The 18,210-nt window shown below is 50.8% G+C and overlaps 11 protein-coding genes across 11 annotated transcripts; 7 read left to right on the top strand and 4 right to left on the bottom strand.

Moving 5' to 3' along the window:
• The first annotated feature begins 68 nt into the window (after positions 1-68).
• On the top strand, positions 69-3,269 carry BZA70DRAFT_278704 (uncharacterized protein). Its single transcript, XM_064912638.1, has 3 exons — positions 69-338; positions 397-725; positions 789-3,269. Exons 1-3 carry the CDS (start codon positions 190-192, stop codon positions 3,206-3,208), a joined length of 2,898 nt encoding a protein of 965 aa, XP_064767966.1. The 5' UTR covers positions 69-189; the 3' UTR covers positions 3,209-3,269.
• BZA70DRAFT_278703 (uncharacterized protein) lies at positions 3,270-4,368 on the bottom strand. Its single transcript, XM_064912637.1, has one exon. The coding sequence runs from the start codon at positions 3,969-3,971 to the stop codon at positions 3,399-3,401; it is 573 nt and encodes a 190-aa protein (XP_064767965.1). The 5' UTR covers positions 3,972-4,368; the 3' UTR covers positions 3,270-3,398.
• Positions 4,369-4,490: 122 nt separating this feature from the next.
• BZA70DRAFT_278702 (WD40-repeat-containing domain protein) lies at positions 4,491-5,833 on the top strand. Its single transcript, XM_064912636.1, has one exon. The coding sequence runs from the start codon at positions 4,531-4,533 to the stop codon at positions 5,710-5,712; it is 1,182 nt and encodes a 393-aa protein (XP_064767964.1). The 5' UTR covers positions 4,491-4,530; the 3' UTR covers positions 5,713-5,833.
• Positions 5,834-5,914: 81 nt separating this feature from the next.
• BZA70DRAFT_278700 (uncharacterized protein) lies at positions 5,915-7,398 on the top strand. Its single transcript, XM_064912635.1, has one exon. The coding sequence runs from the start codon at positions 5,990-5,992 to the stop codon at positions 7,385-7,387; it is 1,398 nt and encodes a 465-aa protein (XP_064767963.1). The 5' UTR covers positions 5,915-5,989; the 3' UTR covers positions 7,388-7,398.
• BZA70DRAFT_278699 (FMN-dependent dehydrogenase) lies at positions 7,399-8,638 on the bottom strand. The gene has a single exon (XM_064912634.1). The coding sequence runs from the start codon at positions 8,593-8,595 to the stop codon at positions 7,453-7,455; it is 1,143 nt and encodes a 380-aa protein (XP_064767962.1). The 5' UTR covers positions 8,596-8,638; the 3' UTR covers positions 7,399-7,452.
• A 16-nt stretch (positions 8,639-8,654) lies between these two features.
• On the top strand, positions 8,655-9,589 carry BZA70DRAFT_278698 (uncharacterized protein). The gene has a single exon (XM_064912633.1). It carries the CDS (start codon positions 8,833-8,835, stop codon positions 9,364-9,366), a length of 534 nt encoding a protein of 177 aa, XP_064767961.1. The 5' UTR covers positions 8,655-8,832; the 3' UTR covers positions 9,367-9,589.
• A 141-nt stretch (positions 9,590-9,730) lies between these two features.
• Positions 9,731-11,294, top strand: BZA70DRAFT_310803 (uncharacterized protein). Its single transcript, XM_064914933.1, has 2 exons — positions 9,731-10,209; positions 10,271-11,294. The coding sequence occupies exons 1-2, from the start codon at positions 9,923-9,925 to the stop codon at positions 11,235-11,237; spliced, it is 1,254 nt and encodes a 417-aa protein (XP_064767960.1). The 5' UTR covers positions 9,731-9,922; the 3' UTR covers positions 11,238-11,294.
• BZA70DRAFT_257467 (putative methyltransferase-domain-containing protein) lies at positions 11,295-12,445 on the bottom strand (the record flags this gene model as incomplete). Its single annotated transcript, XM_064910823.1, has 1 exon — positions 11,295-12,445. Exon 1 carries the CDS (start codon positions 12,390-12,392, stop codon positions 11,295-11,297), a length of 1,098 nt encoding a protein of 365 aa, XP_064767959.1. The 5' UTR covers positions 12,393-12,445.
• Positions 12,446-12,626: 181 nt separating this feature from the next.
• On the top strand, positions 12,627-14,669 carry BZA70DRAFT_278695 (WD40-repeat-containing domain protein). The gene has a single exon (XM_064912632.1). It carries the CDS (start codon positions 12,850-12,852, stop codon positions 14,422-14,424), a length of 1,575 nt encoding a protein of 524 aa, XP_064767958.1. The 5' UTR covers positions 12,627-12,849; the 3' UTR covers positions 14,425-14,669.
• A 369-nt stretch (positions 14,670-15,038) lies between these two features.
• Positions 15,039-17,259, bottom strand: BZA70DRAFT_166764 (GWT1-domain-containing protein). The gene is made up of 2 exons (XM_064909836.1): positions 16,968-17,259; positions 15,039-16,882 (listed from the first exon to the last, which is right to left on the bottom strand). The coding sequence occupies exons 1-2, from the start codon at positions 17,085-17,087 to the stop codon at positions 15,182-15,184; spliced, it is 1,821 nt and encodes a 606-aa protein (XP_064767957.1). The 5' UTR covers positions 17,088-17,259; the 3' UTR covers positions 15,039-15,181.
• A 128-nt stretch (positions 17,260-17,387) lies between these two features.
• BZA70DRAFT_238454 (vps28 protein) lies at positions 17,388-18,204 on the top strand (the record flags this gene model as incomplete). The annotated part of the gene is made up of 2 exons (XM_064910447.1): positions 17,388-17,711; positions 17,770-18,204. 2 exons carry the CDS (start codon positions 17,388-17,390, stop codon positions 18,202-18,204), a joined length of 759 nt encoding a protein of 252 aa, XP_064767956.1.
• Positions 18,205-18,210: the final 6 nt, after the last annotated feature.

The raw sequence follows: 18,210 nt of genomic DNA, 5'->3' as shown, positions 1-18,210 counted from the left end.
CTGCAGCTGTTCATAATATGACATAATCACTTACAAACTTTCCGTGCCGCTTATAAACCTTATTAGTTAAACTTTCTTCACTTTTTTTCAGCAAAAAATTAAAAATTTGCGACAACTCCCAGCGGCAGATATCCACCAGATATCGTCTTCTGGTCCGTTTTCACCTACGATTCTCACTATTATCAACAGATGACAACAGAACAGAACACGCAGCTGCTGCAGCAGCGGACACAGCACCGTAAGCGGAGTAAGCACTCGAACAGAGAAGGGTGGAAGGTGTCCAGCTTGCGCGCGAGTGCTCTTTCCAGTATCCCTCCTGTGTTTTCTGACGACCATCGGTATGCGTCTTCTCGATCTCTCATAGTCTGTATATCCTCTCTTTGCTAACTCTTCTAGATTCCTGGCTGTCTTGACCTCTATCGAGATTCGTCTCTACTCCTTTCCCTCTCATCACTGCATAGCCGCCGTCCCCATCGCTGACGCTGCAAATGTCGTTGATCTGGTTCTCGATTCCGCCGCCGGCCCTACGAGTGAAGGATACCCGCAGCTCTGGCTTGCAATGCGCTCGGGCGAGATTCAGCATGTCAACTGGAGTGAGGGCGCAAACGCGACGACCAAGGTGGACCTCACCGTCTACGGTGTCGAGCGGATACATAGAATTGTCGACGTCCTTGAAGATGGAAAAGTTTTTGTACTTTTTGTCTCGAGCGGAGCCCGTGATCAGAGTAAGCTCTATCTTCGTTCACTATCCATCTGTATTTATTTTCCCTCTCTAATTCGTTATACAGACATCTCCCTTGTCCGAGTGGCAGTTACCGAAGACGAGCCCTCCGAAGAGTCCCAGCCGGAATCACTCCTCGAAGTCCGAGACGTCCACCTTCTCACGCTCTCCCACGCCCGCACGCACTTCATCTTCCAGTCCTCTAGCCGCAGCAGACAATCAGAGGAACTCACCGTCGGCAAATTTGCCGACCCTGACTACAAAACCTCCGTCATCAGCGCGTCGATCTACCGCCAACGCGTTTCCACTACCGTCGCTGTCTCGGACTCTGGCATCGTCGCCCTCGGTGGTTCTTCTGGCGTGATCGATCTCTATTACCCCCATGTTGATCCTGAGGCCTCTGAAGAGCAGCTCGCTCGTACTTTGACCTATAAAACCAGTGAAGCGAAAAATTACCTCATCAGATCCTTCAAATGGCATCTCTCTCCCGTCCGAGCTCTTTCGTTCTCTCTTGATGGTAACTATCTCTTATCTGGTGGAAACGAGAAAGTGCTTCTGTTCTGGCAGCTCGAGACCAGCAACATCCAGTTCCTCCCCCGTCTTCCTGGCCCAATCACAAACATTGTCGTCGACAAGACCTCTACCACCTACGCAGTCTCGCTCGGTGACAACTCCGACGACATCGTCGTCTTTGCTGCAACCGATCTCGATGCTCGTCTCCAAGTCTCGAGCGTCAAAGCCGTATTTCCGAGTTTGTCCCCATCATCTCCCGCAGCTGCCCTCGTCAGTTCCTCAACGGAAATGACGACCTCTGCCTCTCTCCGCCTAGCCAATCAGTCTAAGGTTGTCGAGCTCACAAAGGCTGCAATCAACGCGATCGCCAAGGCCGGGGCCAGTGCAATTCCAAATTACGCTCTCTACCCATCTACTATCGACACCGCCGCGTCGTCCTCTTCGACTACAACTCCGTCGGCGCCTCATAATTACTGGTACTTCCCCACCGCCACGAATGCCCAAGTGCAGATCTACGACGCTGTCAAGGGCGAGCAGGTTGGCACGCATGTGGTCGCGCGGACGCTCCAGACCGGAAAAGTTCTCTTTGAAGACGCCATTGCGGACGCACAAGTCTCACAGCTCGAACTCAGCGCAGGAAAGGATTGGATGGCCACCGTTGACGAGACCGTGACCCAGCCGATTGACGGCCTTCTTTCGCGCTCTGATCTTAGCGTTGTGCTCAAGTTTTGGTCGAAGCGACAGTCGTCGTCTGGAAACAACGAGAAGGTCGCGTGGAGTCTGGTAACTCGTGTCCGATCGCCGATGGGCGAGAACGTCCCCGTTGCTGCCCTCGCGGCCGCTCCCGCTACTTACCACAAGGGACGTGCATTTGTGACTGCTTGCTTCGGCGGCGGTGTAAAGCTCTGGCGGCCTAGATTTCCCAAGGTGAAAACGCGTCAGGTCGAGTGGTCTACGCGTCAAATCATGGAGCCTACATACGCGGCCGGTGTCGCACGCTCGTCGCTGGCGTATCGCGCTCAGGAGGAGAAAGATTACCGAGACGAGGTCGTGCTCAGCTGGTCTGCTGACGGAAGCGTGCTGTTGATGGGCATCGGATCTCTGATCCATGTCATCTCTGTTCCCGCTACGAGCCGCACTAGTACTCGCAGCGGCGAAGAGTTCAAGATTGTGCGTACTTTGTCAGGAATTGTCGAGGGCCCTATTCGAGGCCTGGGAATGCTCGGCACTTCGATCGTCGCATTCTCGCCTACGCGAGTGACTACTTTCGACATCCTGCAAGACAAGATCGCCTGGTCGACGCAAGTAGGCTACACACCGAAGCACTCCAAGTCCTTGATTGCCTTTGGCTCGTCGTCAACGGTCTCGGGATCCAGCGTTGCCTCCACGGCCGCGGCTCCTACTTTCTTTGCCGTCGCTGTCAACCACGTCGTGACCTCGCGCGCTAACCATCGCGCTCGCTCGATCGCTGCCAACCTCTACATCTTCTCGACAGCGTCCAGCATGCCTGTCCACGTGCTCGTCCACCCGAAGCCGATCGCGGCTGTGCATTCATTACCTGGCGGTGTGCGCCAGCGGTTCACCTTCCTCGACACCGATAAGATGGCATTCACCGTCTCTGCGCCAGACTCGGTCAAGATCGGTGGCCGTCACAGACCGTCTGCGATCATCGCGTCGGCTATCGACGTCCAAGCCGGCGCTGAATCGGCAGACGAGGTCGAAGACGAGACTGATGGCGAAGCGCAGGAGCGGATCGGCGTGACTGCCATTCTCCATCCGAGTAACGGCAAGTTCACGGTTCCTGACTCTACCGCGAATGGAAATGGCGAGACTGACCCGGCTGCGTTCAGAGAGAATGTGGTGCTCGCGCCTACTATCGTTGACGAGGTGTTTACGAAGCCCGAGTACGCGATGGGTGATCTCGACAGCGTGTTTAATAAGTTGTTGACGGTCATTGGTCGCGAGGAGAAGTAATTACTTCTCTGTTTAATTTGCAAGTGCCGAATTAGTATATAGCATTCAAAGTCATTGGGTTTTTGTTGTGTACGTGTATATTATAATGATATAAAAGTTCGTGTCGTTTGTTTGAGGGCAAAATAGAAGACAGCAACAGCGGTGCTAGAATAGCTAAAACAAAAAGAGCAAACATAAAACAGTAAAAACCTCACTCTCGAGGAAACACAACGCTATACTCGACGTTCAACGATTCGAGCATCATTTCCATCGTAAACTCCTCCTCTCCTCCGCCGGTAGCAACGTCCTCATCTTCGTCTTTTTTAATCTGGTGCATCGAAACGTCGTAATCATATTCATCTCTCAGCCTGCGGAACTCAGCTTCATTACCCTCCAACCCCAGCCGTTTCCGGAGTTGCGCTTCTTTCCCGCCTTCGCCGTAATAATCGTCGTCATCGTCGTCGTCGAACCCACGCTTCCGCGTCCGCCGTTTAAACTCCGCCACGCCGCCCATCTTCGCAACCCGTTCCTGCGCGAGTTCAAAGAGATATTTCGCAGCGGCTTGGGATGCAGTGCGCCACTTGTCAGTTAGCTGGACGAGCGATTTTTCTTCTGAAATTGTAGCGCCGGATGGGAGGGTTACTGTCGCGCGTTCGTGTTTTTCGGCTTGGGAGATTTGTTGCAGACGGGTGCGGACGTGGCGGAGGGTCAGATCTAGGGAGGATTCTTGTTTGATTAGGATCGGGTCGACAGTTTTGCGTTCTAGACAGTAAAACAGAGACATGACGTCGTTAGGAGTCAGTCAAAGCGTGTGAATGTGCGTTTATACGCGTCGCTGTAAAGCTGATTATAAGCACAAAACGGAACCATTAGTAGGACTAAGAAACTTCTCTCTAAACCTGCTAGTTTTAACAAGCGACGGCGTAGGAGATTCCAAGTTCGGCGACGTCTGGAATAAAAAATGCCGCGAAGGAGAGGACTGCGTGCTGTCTGAGCAATCAGTAGGCGGGTCGAGGGTGTTTGCGATCTTGCGAGATCGGTTTTCGGGCGTGAGCTTCACAGGCGAGCGGAACGGTCTTGCAAGCACAAAACTTCCTTGCGTCTGCATGTATTTGATCAGCGTCACCGGCGCGGAAAAGGGCTTGTCAGACATGTTGTGGATATCTCTTTCTGCTCGTTCTTGTTGGTGAGAGAAGAGGAAGTTGAGCAGCGAGCGTGGTAGCGACGCGTTGGTTGATTAAGGGATTTTAGTGAGCCGCACCTGAGGGGGTTCAAAAATATTTCTGGCTTCTGCACTTCTCGTCTTTTGATATCTACAAGAAACAGTAAGAAATAGAACAAACATGTCCTTACTGACATATCAGAAGCCGTCGCTACCTCTGAGCTCGGTGTCATACGGCCCGGAATACATCTACTCGCTCAACCTCCTGTCGTCGACGCAAGCCATCGCCTCTCTCTCCGACCGCTCGCTTCGAATATTTGATCTCACGCGATCTCGCGATGGCGGCAGCATAAAAGAGACAAGCAAGATCCTAAACGCGCACGTAAAGAACATCAGCGGCGTATCAGTGCTTGCAGATCAACCAAATATCGTGGCCAGCTCTGCCGAGGACGGGATCGTGAAGGTGTGGGATCTGCGGAGTACAAAGGCAGTTGCGAGCATGAGCTGTGGCTCGCCTCTGCTCTCGCTGGCGTACTCGCCGCTCACGAATACGATTGCTGCCGGAACAGAGCTTGTGTCGCAGGACGCGAAGGTAGTTCTTTTCGATGTTCGCTCGCCGGCGTCGCCGCTGCGGACGTACGCGGACTCTCATAACGACGATGTCACCGTCCTTGCATTCCACCCCACAACTCGACACTCTCTTCTTTCAGCGGGCACAGATGCTTTGATTACCCGGTACGATACATCGATTGCGGATGAAGACGAGGCAGTAGCTCAGGTGATCCATAACGGCGCGTCGGTTCATCTGACAGGTTTCCTACCTGGTGTCGACGATGCGATCTTTGCCGCTTCGCATATCGAGACGTGGAGTGTTCACAAGCAGACAAATAAGGACGACGAGTCAGAAGACGAGAGTATGCAGAGAAAGGAGTACGGCGACGTGAGAGAAAGCTGGGGATGCGAATACATAATCGACGTCAACACGCAAAGCGGGTACGTTGCCGTTGGTAGCAACACTACGAGCAAACTAGCACTCATTCAACTGGATAGTTCGACTGGTGAGGTTCTGCCTACCAGCAGGATAGAGTGTGACGGTGCGCATGCGAATGAGGTCGTGCGGTGTGCGTGCGTAAATGAGACGTACGGATTGATGCTCAGCGGAGGAGAGGACGGTGTGGTAAAGACGTGGCAGATCACTAGCTCGGATCCTGAGGTGCCAGAGGTGGATGAAGGAGGATGGAGTGAAAAGAAAAGCAAAAAGTCCAAGAAGCATCATGGTTCTCATGGCTCGCATGGTGATCGCAAGGACAAGAAAGACCATGATAAGAAGAAGGATAAGAGCAGGCGGTTTAAGCCGTACTGATGATATTTATCATTTAGTTAAGCTATGTACGATATAGAACGATTCAGTATTTTGAACAGCAGCCCTTCAATCTATTTCCAATATAGGTGATGATTGCATTATCTTCAGTGTGGAGTCGTAGGGTTTTAAATAAATGTAGGGTTTTGCACTCAATGGCCGCTTTAGTTACACACGAACATTACATCATCGCCAAAATCACCGACCCCAACACCACCACATCCGAACCACACCGCCATCCGCACTTTGTCGTCGCAGCGCGCCGAGAATCCAGTAAAACATGTCGATAGACGTGAACTGGAACGCTTTGGGTCCAGCAGAACACGCGCGACTGTCAAACAACATCAGAGATTTTTTCCACCAGCAGTTCCAGCGCATCCCGCTGCCGTCATACATCGCCAACGTCAGCGTGCTCGCTTTTGATCTCGGGTCGTCGGCGCCGGAGCTTGAGATTAAGCATATTGGGGATCCGTATCCGGAGTTTTATGAAGATGAGAATGAAGAGCAACAACAGCAGCAGCATCAGGGAGGAGCGCAAGATGATTCACAAAACCACACACCTGCACCCTCCTATTCAGCAGGCTTAGCGTCCTCTTCAACATCAAATTTCAATAGCTACAACAACTCATACGGACCTAGTCTTCGTTTCCGAAACCCAGGATTCACAAACACCAGCACAAACACACAGTCAAATTCAGTCTCTGAGCCATCCTCATCTACATCCTACAACAACACCAACACCAACGACAGCAACAACGCCAGCCACAGCAGTAGCAGCAGCAGCATAAACAACAATGTGCCATTCCTCCACTCAATGCTCACGCCGCCACTTATCCGCTCACCACCGATCCAGAGCTCGTTTCACCACTTTCCCGGAATCTCAGTCGCTGCCGCTGCGGCGTTACTGTCGCCTACTTTCGAGCCTTTGCCTCGCAACGCCGAAGATGATGACATGTGGAATAACGCGCAGATCGAGACTATGGGCCATAATGCGCCTTCTTCTCTAAGTAGCGAAGATGAAGGCGATCTTTCAGCCGAAAACGCGATCGTGGACGGCGATGACGAGGACGATGATTTCGGAGGTGATCTGAATCGAAGCAGGGATCCTCGACAACGCAGCACACCCGATAGCTTTGCGAGGAGTAATACTGCCGACAACCACGGACAGAGTCACAATAATACAAACGGCAGCAGCAACAACCGTGGCAGCACAAGTGGTGATCCACCGCCGTTCTCGGTTCGCGAGGAAGACCTGCAGTTTCTGATTCACGTGCTGTATAAGGGCGACATGCGAATCGTGCTCACCGCAACTCTACGCCTAAACTACCCCGCACCCGGGTTCCTGACTCTACCAGTCCGCCTGACAGTTACCGGCTTTGAAGTCGACGCGATGGCTGTCTTGACGTACATCTCTCGCCGGATACATTTCAGTTTTATATCTGACGTTGGCGGCAACGGCGGCACGGGTAGCGTGTCTGAGGGAATGATGAGTACCCCTTCGGCACGGCACTTTGAGGTTTTGCGGAATATCAAGGTCGAGTCTGAGATTGGAGATCAGGATGGGAAGGGATCGGTTTTGAAGAATGTGGGTAAAGTAGAGAGATTTGTGCTTGATCGGTTACGCGCCATTGTACGCGATGAACTAGCATGGCCGGGATGGATTACTTTTGAGTTTTAGATATGTAAGCAATCGTGTATTATATCCAATAAGTAATTGTTTAGATCCTCAAAAGTCGTCTATAACTATAGCCTGGCCCAGGTTGGACCTCTATGAGTCAAATAAGACTTGTTTATATCCTTAACCGACGCGGTTCCAGACAGCGCCATGCACAGCTTGAGCTCATCCTCCAAAAACCGCTCGACCAGCTCGACACCCGCTTGTCCGTCATACTTGAGTCCCCACAGCACCGGCCTTCCGATCCAAACAAAATCAGCACCCAGCGCCAGCGCTTTAAACACATCAGACCCACGTCTAACACCGCCATCGACATGGACAGGAATTTTACCCTTGACAGCTGCCACTACCTCAGGTAAGGCATGCAGGGTCGGTAAGCACTGGTCGAGCTGGCGTCCGCCATGGTTGGAAACCCAGACACCGTCTGCACCAGCGGCAACAGCAGCTTCTGCATCTTCAGCGGTCATCACTCCCTTCAACCAGACCTGCATTTTGGTGATACTCTTGAGCCATTTAATGTCCTCAAACACAAGCGCAGGATCGACTATATTAGGCTTGCCGTCTTTGAGCGCGTCGTTCTTGCCCGGTCCTTTGCTCTTGCTCTTGCTGTCGACGGCGAAGTCAATCGGCCCGGCATATCTTCCATCGGCAAAGTTCCCAGGCGCAAGACCAGGCGGCAAGGTGAACTTGTTTCTGGCCTCTGCAAATCGCAGGCCCAGGAACGGCGAGTCAATGGTGACTAGCACCGCCTTGAACCCCGCTTTCTCCGCGCGCCGAACCAGGTCGGTCGAGGTATCTCGGTTCTTAAAAACATAAAGCTGAAAGAAAACGAGCGAGTCTCCGGCTGCTTCCTTTGCGTCTTCGAGCGAGAGAGTAGAGTACGACGATATCGCCATCGGCCAGTTATGGGCCTTTGCGGCTCTAGCAGTGGCAGCCTCGGCCTCATGATGCGCCAGCTTGTGCATAGACGACGGTGCAATGCCGATAGGAACAGTAAAGTCCAATCCAGAAAAGAGAGGCTTTTTAGGAGCGGTCGAGACGTTGGTGACGTCTCTCATGTATCGTGGTCTGATGCGATATTCCTCATAGGCGGCTTTGTTCTCCGCAATCGTAATAAGATCGTTCGCGCCGCCGGCCCAAAAGTCCCAGGTCGCTTTGTCGAGCTTGGAGCGCACAGCCTGTTCTATATCGTCGATGTTGAAGACCGACATGCTGAGCAGAATAGAATCAAGTGAAGAGAAGAGAAGGAGGAGGAGTGCGGAGTAAGAAAGGGAGGAACAAAGCCGGAGATAATGTCGAGGCGTCTGGGCGTTAGCCCGATGCCTGAGCCGCACTTAGTCATCATCTTGAGATATAGTCACGTGGTTTGATTGTAATGATTTTGATCTGGCCCGGCTCGGTTTTGAATATTGTAAACTGTTGTTGAGTGCAGTCAGAATATACCCAACATGAAGCGAAGAAGTAATGCAAATGAGAAGTGCGTGGAAAAGAGCGAGAATACCCCTCTGCGTTCAGTTAAACGCAAGTCGAATTCTGTGCTTGCTGCGATAAGAAATAGCTGCTGTTTCAAATCTTCGTCCTCCTCGACACCTGCTCCACCTGTTCTGCAGCCTGTTGGATCTGTCAATAATATCCAGAATCTACCGAATTCAGAGACCTCTCAAGATGCTCGTCAGTCTGGAACTTACGATGAGCGAGTTATTCAAGACGAGAACTCTAGTCAGAGTACGTCCTCACCCCGCCGAAGGCACGACAACCGCAGCTACAAAAAGCCACGCTTTTGCTTCTCAGTTCCATCTCCTGGACCGGTGTTTTATATAATTGTTAGCTGCATCGGTCTTGTTGCGGTCATGATCCCAGTCCGGCTGTGGTATGCTGTTGCTGCGCTGGGTAACGGCTGTTTGTGGGGGCTGAACAAGATCAAGTACTTTCTTGTCTGTTTTATTCTGTGCTCTGTTGTTTGTTTGATCGAGCCTTTTTAATAAGGTCGTAATTTTATATTTCGTGACTAGTGGTTCTATCGTTGTTATATCCTATCGATTTGAGTCAACATGATCGCTATGAGCTCTGTGATGTTTTTCTTTTGTTCTTCTGACTCTTTGAGTCTTCACTTTACATATACTTGACGTATAGATCTCGGTGTTCTTTGTGTGTTTGATTTTATTTTATAGTCTTGATCAATGAACCGGTGTGAGTCCCGCCATGATATTCCCAAATGCGCTTGTTCTTTGGCTTAATTTAACTCTTAACCGTAGATCATTGTAGACTATGATTCGCATTTATTGCAGTATAAAACAAAGAAAGTAAACATTTCAAACACAATTTCTATATTTCATAAAGAATCATCTGCTTCCGAAGAGCAGGGCGTAAATTACAGACGGTCATTCAGCCAGTTTCACTGTCTTCAAGCTCTGGAGCCGCACCTGATCTCATCCACCGCCAGTTTGTTTGTATTTTCAACTCTTTGTTCATCTCATCTCGATTCAACACCAGCAAACCTCAACCGCGAGCCAAAATCAAAAGGAAAAATACCAAAAAATGACAATGTCATTAGAAGCCTACCTCGCCAAGCTCAACCGGGCGGTGAAAACCAGATCCGGCCACGATCTTGCGCTGCTGGTCTCCAAAGACAACAAAGACCTGCTCTCTGCAGTCCGCAATTTCTCGTCCTTTTCCGCGGCGTCTGATATCAGCACAGTTGCACACAGCACAGTCAAAAATAAAGATTGGGCGGCTATTGCTTCTGGAAGTTGTCTGGTCGCGTATCTATATGAGATCGAACGGGATCCGGTGCTGGCATACCGTGAACAGAATACTCTTACTCAGTATGCCTTTCTTTTATTATCTATCAGACAGTCAGTAATGCTAACGCGATGTCCGTACCAGGCTTTTTAATAGAGTCGTGGAGAAAAATGACAACTGGATCTTACCAGTTCTCTACACCATCACGCAACAGCTACGCCATATTGCCGTCGAAGCAGACACAATATTACAGAACCAGAGCAACAGCCAAAATTCCAGCACAGAAAAGCAAGAGAGAAAGCTAGAAGAAGCAGCGAGAACGATCAATAGATCACTTACAGTCTGCCTGAATGACCGCAACTCGCCGCTCGAGAGCTCCAGAAAACAAGGCATCTACTTTGTTCTCTCTGTTCTCTTCAAAGTCTACTTCAAGCTCGGCGTGCTCTCTCTCGCAAAATCAGCACTGCGCGTTCTCAACTCTAGCTCTGCCGCCGGAGATGTTCCTCCGCTGGAGACATACCCAAAGGCTCACGTTGTCACTTTCAGATACTACGTCGGCATCCTTGCATTCGTCGAAGAAGACTACGAAAAGGCCGAAGAACATCTTTCGGCAGCGTTAAACCTCTGCCACCGCAAATCTATCCGAAACCAGCAACGTATACTATTATATCTCATACCGACTCATCTCCTCCTCCGTCGTCAATTTCCCCAAGCCGGAGTCTGGACCCAATTCCCTGATCTCGCTCGACTCTACCAACCGCTCTTCGCCGCCGTCCGCCGCGGCGACCTCCGCGCTTACGAGTCTCATCTTGCAGCCCGGGAAGCCACACTCATCAAACGCAGACTCTACCTCACTTTACTCAAAACCCGCAGTGCGATTGTCCGTCCGCGGTTTTTTGAAATGGTCTATCGCGCAAAGGACAGGAACTCGCGCATGCCGGTCGCGACCTTCAGAGAAGGACTGCATGCTATCGGCATCGATGTTGATGACGAGCAGGTCGAGTGCTGGTGTGCAGTCATGATCTACCAGGGTCAAATGAAGGGTTACATCTCCAGAGAAAAAGGCATCGTGGTCCTGAGTAACACCGACCCCTTTCCAAAACGCAGATAGCACTATCCTGTTCTTCTTTTCCTTTTCTTATTTTTAAAATTGTATGGAGGCGTATAATCATTCTATTTCTCTATAGTCTATTGATTTAAGACCTTTGGTCTCTACGGCTTGTCTAAGCCGCCAAACACTGTATAAATACATGCCTTGTCCAAAATCATCGACGCCTGCCTCCTTCTCAACAACAACAGGCACCAGCCCAAGTTCCTCAGCAAGAAGACTGTACAGGAGCGATCGCACGTCGCTAAACTTGTCTCGTAGTGGCAGCTGCACGATGACTGTTGCATCTGCATCGTCAAAGTCTAGGAAATTGCGCAGCGCGTTCACCAAAATAACCTGCTGACCAACCTCGTACACTGGATCCGAAACCACGACGGTAGTAAACCTCTCGCGTCGTTTATACGCCTTTGAGTCTTCAGGACGCGTCCAGTCGATCTCTTCCACTGCATAATCCCAGTCATCCCCACCTTCTTCATCTAAAAACAGCTGCTCATTCGACTGCAGATTATTGCTCAGATTAGCCACTACTCCGGGCAGGTCTGTAAGAAGCACAGAGTACCCCAACGCGGCAAAAGTGATGCCCACCAAGCCCGTCCCCGAACCAAGTTCCAGTACCCGCTTCTTCATGTCACCAAGCGCCGTCATCAGCCGTCCATCAGCGACTCTCTGAGCGAGCAAAAGCGAACTACCCCAAGTCTTGAGTCCCAGCGAGTCTGCCGTCAAACTGGGCTCCGTAAGCATAATTGATCGACTCAGTCCACCGACCTTAAACTCACGAGTCATGCTCGGAGCAGCAGCACGCCCGCACTGCTCCGAAATCCGCTTCGACGCAAGGTCAAGCACGATATCGCGGTCGTCGTCGTTCGGTAACCAGTCTAAACCAGACCCCACCAGTCTTGTGAGCCAGTCAAGAAATCCGGTAGGCGTGATGACTTCCTGTTGGATAAAGTTCGAGCCAACTTTCGGAGCATATGCGCTAAGTACCCCCACAAGATCCTCTGTGGACGGCTTCTGCCTTATAGCTGGAAGGTCGAGAGCATGAGTAGCTGCTGGAGGAGAGAATACGCGCGACGGAAGCGAAAGTGGCAACGAGACCACTGACGAGAGCGGAGTTGACGTCCCCGAAGGCAAAGAAGACGAGCTGCTGGTGCTTGTCATCGCATATTTGACCTATTTCAACAACAGCAGCAGCATCAAACACGAGAAACAATTCAAAGCTGATATCTCAAATTTTTGCCATTGAGCAGAGCGCGTTAGGGTTTCTATTAACGGTTGTCGTGGCAACCAATTACTAGTCCCAAAGTGGAAAACCCTCAATAGTAAACACTGGCGGCGCCGTCCCGCCTCTTAACCCTCTTCCTCTCTTTCCCTCTCCTCTTCTCTTTTCTTCCTCCTCCTCACCTCTCTTCTCTCTACACTCTCGAGCGCTTCTTCTCTTCTTCTTTCTCTTTTTTACATTTACAAATCGTCAAAGCTGGTCTTTGTCCTTTTGTCTTCGATTCTCTACAACCACTTTTTTTTATACTATCGATTTCTTCGTTCAGGCTGGTCCTATTCGAGCAAATCACTTTGAAAGAAAACCGTTTCCCTAAATTTACAAAAAAAAAACGGAAAGATGAGTTTCAGCACTCCTGTCAAGACCCGTCGGTCAGCACACTGCACTCCCCGCCAATCTCGATTGGATTCCTCGCCTCTTACTCCCCGGAACTATGCAGCTCTATCGTCATCCTACTTTGGTGGATCTCGTCGCAATTCCCCAAAGACTAGCATCCACAAGCAGATTCCCTCGCCTCTCAAGCTTGACAACTATCTGCCGGATACAACATTGGTCGGAACTGGTCCTTCGTCTTGCGCAAACACACCTAAGCGTATTGCCAAGAAGCAGATCTTCCGGGCGTCTGTTCAGGGCGACAGATTTATTCCTAGCCGGAGCAGCTCGTCTACCACCATGACCAAGCTAGAGGATGACAATAGCAGCAGCAGCAGCAATGGCTCTACCAGATCGTCCGTTTCTTCGTCGGCAACAAACAGTTACGAGTATCAGTCGTCTGTTGCCGAGGCTTGTGGATTTGCGCTTAACCAGCGTATTCTCACTTTCAAGCCTGAGGCCCCTCAGTCGAAGAAGCCTATCGATCTTCGCAGCCAATACAACCGCCCTCTTAAGCCGGCCGTCAACGCGCAGCTGCGTCGTCGTCTTCCCACGAATGCTGAGCGTATTCTCGATGCTCCAGGAATTCGGGATGACTACTACCTCAACCTGCTTGACTGGTCGTGCAATAACCAGGTTGCTATTGGATTGGACAGAGACCTTTACGTGTGGAATGCCGAGTCTGGAAGCGTGTCAAGTCTCTTGCGCACAACGCCGGATACCTACATTTCGGGACTCAAGTGGTCGGGAGATGGTGCTTATGTTGCCGTCGGTCTGTCGGATGGTGATGTGCAAATTTGGGATGTGGAAGAAGGAGAAAAGGTGCGCTCGATGACAGGTCATGCTGCACGAGTGGGTGTTATGTCGTGGGATAGACATGTTCTTTCATCTGGTTGCCGCGATGGTTCTATCTGGAACCATGATGTTCGCATTGCGCAGCACAAGGTGTCGGAGTTTGTCAACCACGAGGCGGAGGTTTGCGGTCTGCAGTGGCGGTCGGATGGTAGCCAGCTTGCGAGTGGAGGCAACGACAATCTTGTTAACATTTGGGACGCGCGCTCGAGCACTCCCAAGTTTACCAAGACCAACCACAAGGCAGCCGTCAAGGCATTGGCGTGGTGTCCGTGGCAGCTCAACTTGCTCGCGACTGGTGGTGGTACTTTTGATAAGCAGATCCATTTCTGGAACGGCACTACCGGCGCCCGAGTGAACTCCATCGATGCGGGTTCACAAGTGACGTCTCTGCAGTGGAGCACAACGTACAAGGAGATCGTCTCGAGCCATGGCTACCCAGACAACAACTTGTCTATCTGGAGTTATCCCACGCTTGTGAAGAACGGCGAGATCCAGGGCCATGACACGCGTATCCTCGGAAGCGCGTTGTCGCCTGATGGCTCTACGCTTGCGACAGTTGCCAGTGACGAGAACTTGAAGTTCTGGAAGGTCTTTGAGCAGATTGGCAAGAAAGTTTCGAGCGCGGTGATGGGTGGATCGCTGGCGTCAGGAGGAAAAGACATTGCCAAAGTGATGATGATCCGCTGAGTCTCCTTTTACTCGGCTGATTGTTGTCTGCTTTCCGGTATTCGTTCTTGTCTTTTTCTCTTTTCCTTGGAGTTGGCGTTGGTGAAATGCTCTGGTGATACCGTTGCCGTTGGCAAAGTGGTCAGTAAAGTAATGTATAGGTGCGCTCACCGTCGAGTGTGGCACTTGTTAGTTGTCAGCTGTAGCTATATATATACTTATTGTACTCACTAATAAACCGATTTGGTATGCAATATTTTAACATTTTTTGGAGTAATATACAGTATAATCGAAACCAACAGGATTGATTCACAAATTTCAATGGAGATTGTACATACGGGATCTCCGCGCAGCATCATCAAAAAAGTTCTCGATGATCAAGTGAGAAAAGAAGAGAAAGATAAAAGAACAAACGAAAAACCGACCGTCGTGCTGCAAAATGAACTATTGCAGCGCCCTGTTGTGTATTTTGCAAAAACAAGGACGAAGTAAAAAAGGGACAAGCACACTAAAACGATGCACGCAGAAGACCCAGGAATAATAAAGACTAACCGAAGAATAAAATCGAATCGAAAGAAAAAGAAAAGGAATTCCTAAATACATACAAGATGATTACAGATGGAAATAAGGAAAAACAAGTCATGAAGGGCGAAAGATATAGAAACAGAGATATGATACTTTTAAAGCCAGCTGACCCTCGCTAGCGATACTGACTGTGCGGGAAAAACAATGAAATAAAAGAAAAGAACACCAAAAATGGTAAGAGAGAATAAAACTTTCATATTTTTATTTTCCACCCTTTGACTTTCATCAATCCGGCTGTGCCAGCCAAGGCAGCAGAGTACATGACGAGCAAGAGCAATGCTTTGAAGTTCTTGACGTTCAATGTGTAGACTGCCTGGTTGATAGCACCGGTGAGGATGTTTGCCAGCAGGAATATGGCAAGTCCGTTGTCGTTGACTGCCTCGAGACCCCATGGGACTGATTCCTCGTATTTGATGACTTCACTGACAGGCGCGTGATCGGAGATTGGAAAGAAGATGAATTCAACGAGGAGATACATCAGCAGATACATGATGTTGTATGATGTAACCCAAAGCACGTAAGGAAGGTTGGCAATCCGACGCGAAACGCTAAGGTTTAGCCCTTTTGTGCAGATTTGGAAAAGAGCCGCATGCCCTAGGCCTGCGACTATCAGATAAGCAAGCATCGACCGCCGAGACGCGACGACGGGATTTATAGAGCCGCTTGAAGATCCTGATCCAACTCCTAGTATCCTCGAAATGAATGGGAATCTGATGTACTTTGGTGATGAAGGTAGGGTATAGAATCCAGTAGTCTGACCAGCCAAGAAAATCGAAAGGTAACCAAAGAAAGAGAATATCCCTTCTTTGTTCATCGAAAGCAGTCCAGTTCGGGGCGCAGTCAAAATAAACTTGGTGAGAGGAGTGAAACCAAGACAGGCTTCGTAGATGATGCCGACGAGAAGGGATAGAGCGGAGGAGAAGCTAACGCCGGACCAGAAGTAGTTGAGCAAAGTGACTATAGGTGGTAGCAGGCCGAGGGTCATGAAGAAATTCCAGTGAACGCCGTATTCGGAAGTATGCTCTTGATAGTCAATAGCTTTGACAAGGATCAAGCGGAGCAGACCCAAGATCAAAACCGAAGCCGCTTGCCTGATTGATCGTACGAGCTGCTCGCCGATTCCGGGAGTTGTCTTCAAAAACCTCTCTTTTAGCAGGCTGCGCGCCGAAACAAGGCCCATAGAAAACACAAAACTTCCAACTCCAAGATCCATCAACGAAGTGCCCCAGGTCTCTACTTTGGCGAAGCGGCGGGGGAATATTCGGAAGTCGACAGCAAGAATAGCGATGCACGTGATCACCATCATTCCGGCGCGGTAGGTGGTAAGGAAGGATTTTCTTGGTAGGTACGCGTCGACAGACATTGATGAGATCGAAGAAGAAGATGACGATGAGGAAGGGGAGGTGGAGACAAGGGGGTGGTGGGCAGAAGTCGATGAGTTGGAGAATGAGGAGGTGGTTGTGGTAGAAGAAGTCAGGGGCGCGTGCGAGGAGGAGACAAAAGTTGCTGGCGACTGCGAATCGGTGGAGATGAGGTGATTAGAAAGCGAGGAGTTGAGTGAGTTCGCTGAACTGTCGGAAACATCGTATGGTATTGAGGCGGCAGCAGCGTTGCGGATCTGACGGTCGCGACGTTTTAGTATGGTCTGGGTAGTGCGCTGACGGACGGCGACGAGGGAACGGAAGCCGAGTGAGATGACGAGGACGGGGGCGAGAATGAGGAGGTTTAATGCAAAGGGATGAGAGGCGTATATTGTTATTGAGAAGAGGAGGAGGACCCAGTTGAGGAAGAAGTCGACGATGAGTGCAGGGAGCGAGGGGGTTCTGGAGGACGAGGAGGAGCGAGCGAAAAAAGCAAAGCGCGTCTGCAGGGCACACCAGACGGCGTATGAGGACTAAGACGAGTGATCTGTAAGTAAACAAGCCAAAACAAGATGTGAAGAACTGAAAGAACAAGAGAACAAGGAATAAAAGACATACGAGGGCGACGAGGGTGACGATGTTGATCTCCTGGATGGAGCCGCCAGTTAGGCCGGAAACAAACTCCTCCTTGAGATGCTTGACGACGGAGCGGTCGGCCAAGGTCTCTGAAGAGGCCATGGCTGAGCTGTCAAGGAGAGTACGAGGAAGAGGAGAGGTAGAGGAGAGTGCGAAGAGAAGCAGGAAGATGGGGAAGAGGAACAAGAGGAGGAGAGAACAGCGAGCGTGGTAGGAAGGAGGAGCGCAAAGAAGAAGCCAAAGCCACGCTGTCACACTCGCTACTGCCTCATCTGCACAGCCGCGTGCTTCCTCGGGTTCTTCGGTTCTTCCGCACCCAGAATAAGACACCGCTCCTCCATGGCCGCTCGGCTTCCGCATTCGCTCGCTGCATGTTCACAATATAGGCAGATAAGCAGCACCATGACGCAGCCATACGCACCGACGCAGTACTCGTCCGCCTCGTTCGTGTCCTCGGCCGCCCTCCGCTCTCGCATCCCCCTCGACGAGGAGGCCCGGCTCTACCGCACGCCCGCCCAGCGAGACCTCTACGAGTCGCTGGCCGAGATCTACGCAATCATCGTCACCCTCGACTTTGTCGAGAAAGCATACGTCAAGGACACAATCTCACAGCAGGAGTACACTCCGATATGCTCGCGGCTGCTGGCTCAGTATAGCACAATCTTGAAGTCGGCCGAGGTTGCCGCTGAATTTAAAGATCTCGACTCATTCAAAGCCCAATATGATGTACGATACCTTCACCTCCATCCCCACTTCCTCTTACTAACCTTGATTTACTATACAGATCAGCTACCCATCAGCTATTGCTCGACTACGGGTGGGCATTCCGGCTACAGTAGAGCATCCCGTCTCCAAACCACCAGAGCAGCAACTATCCTACTACCCCACACAGTCCTCCACCCCACAGCCCGCCCCTGCACCCACAGGCGGCTCCTCTGCCCGTGCCGCTGCCGATGCCACCGGAAACTTCATCACATTCATGGACGCCCTCAAACTGAACTATAAAGCTAAAGATCAGCTTCACCCGCTCCTTGGTGAGCTCATGACTTCTCTCAACGCTGTCACTACCCAGGATTTCGACGGCAGGGCCAAAATCGTCGAATGGCTCATCAAACTCAACTCAATGAAAGCTACGGATGAAATCACAGACGATCAGGCTCGGCAGTTGCTCTTTGACATCGACCATGCATATAAAGCATTCTACAAAATGCTGGGATAGAATATC

Source organism: Myxozyma melibiosi (assembly GCF_037950935.1).
Source record: "Myxozyma melibiosi strain Phaff 52-87 chromosome Unknown BZA70scaffold_6, whole genome shotgun sequence".
Lineage (NCBI taxonomy): Eukaryota > Fungi > Ascomycota > Lipomycetes > Lipomycetales > Lipomycetaceae > Myxozyma > Myxozyma melibiosi.
The sequence above is the reverse complement of the archived record's forward strand: the minus strand, read 5'-3'. Positions and strand labels throughout refer to the sequence as shown.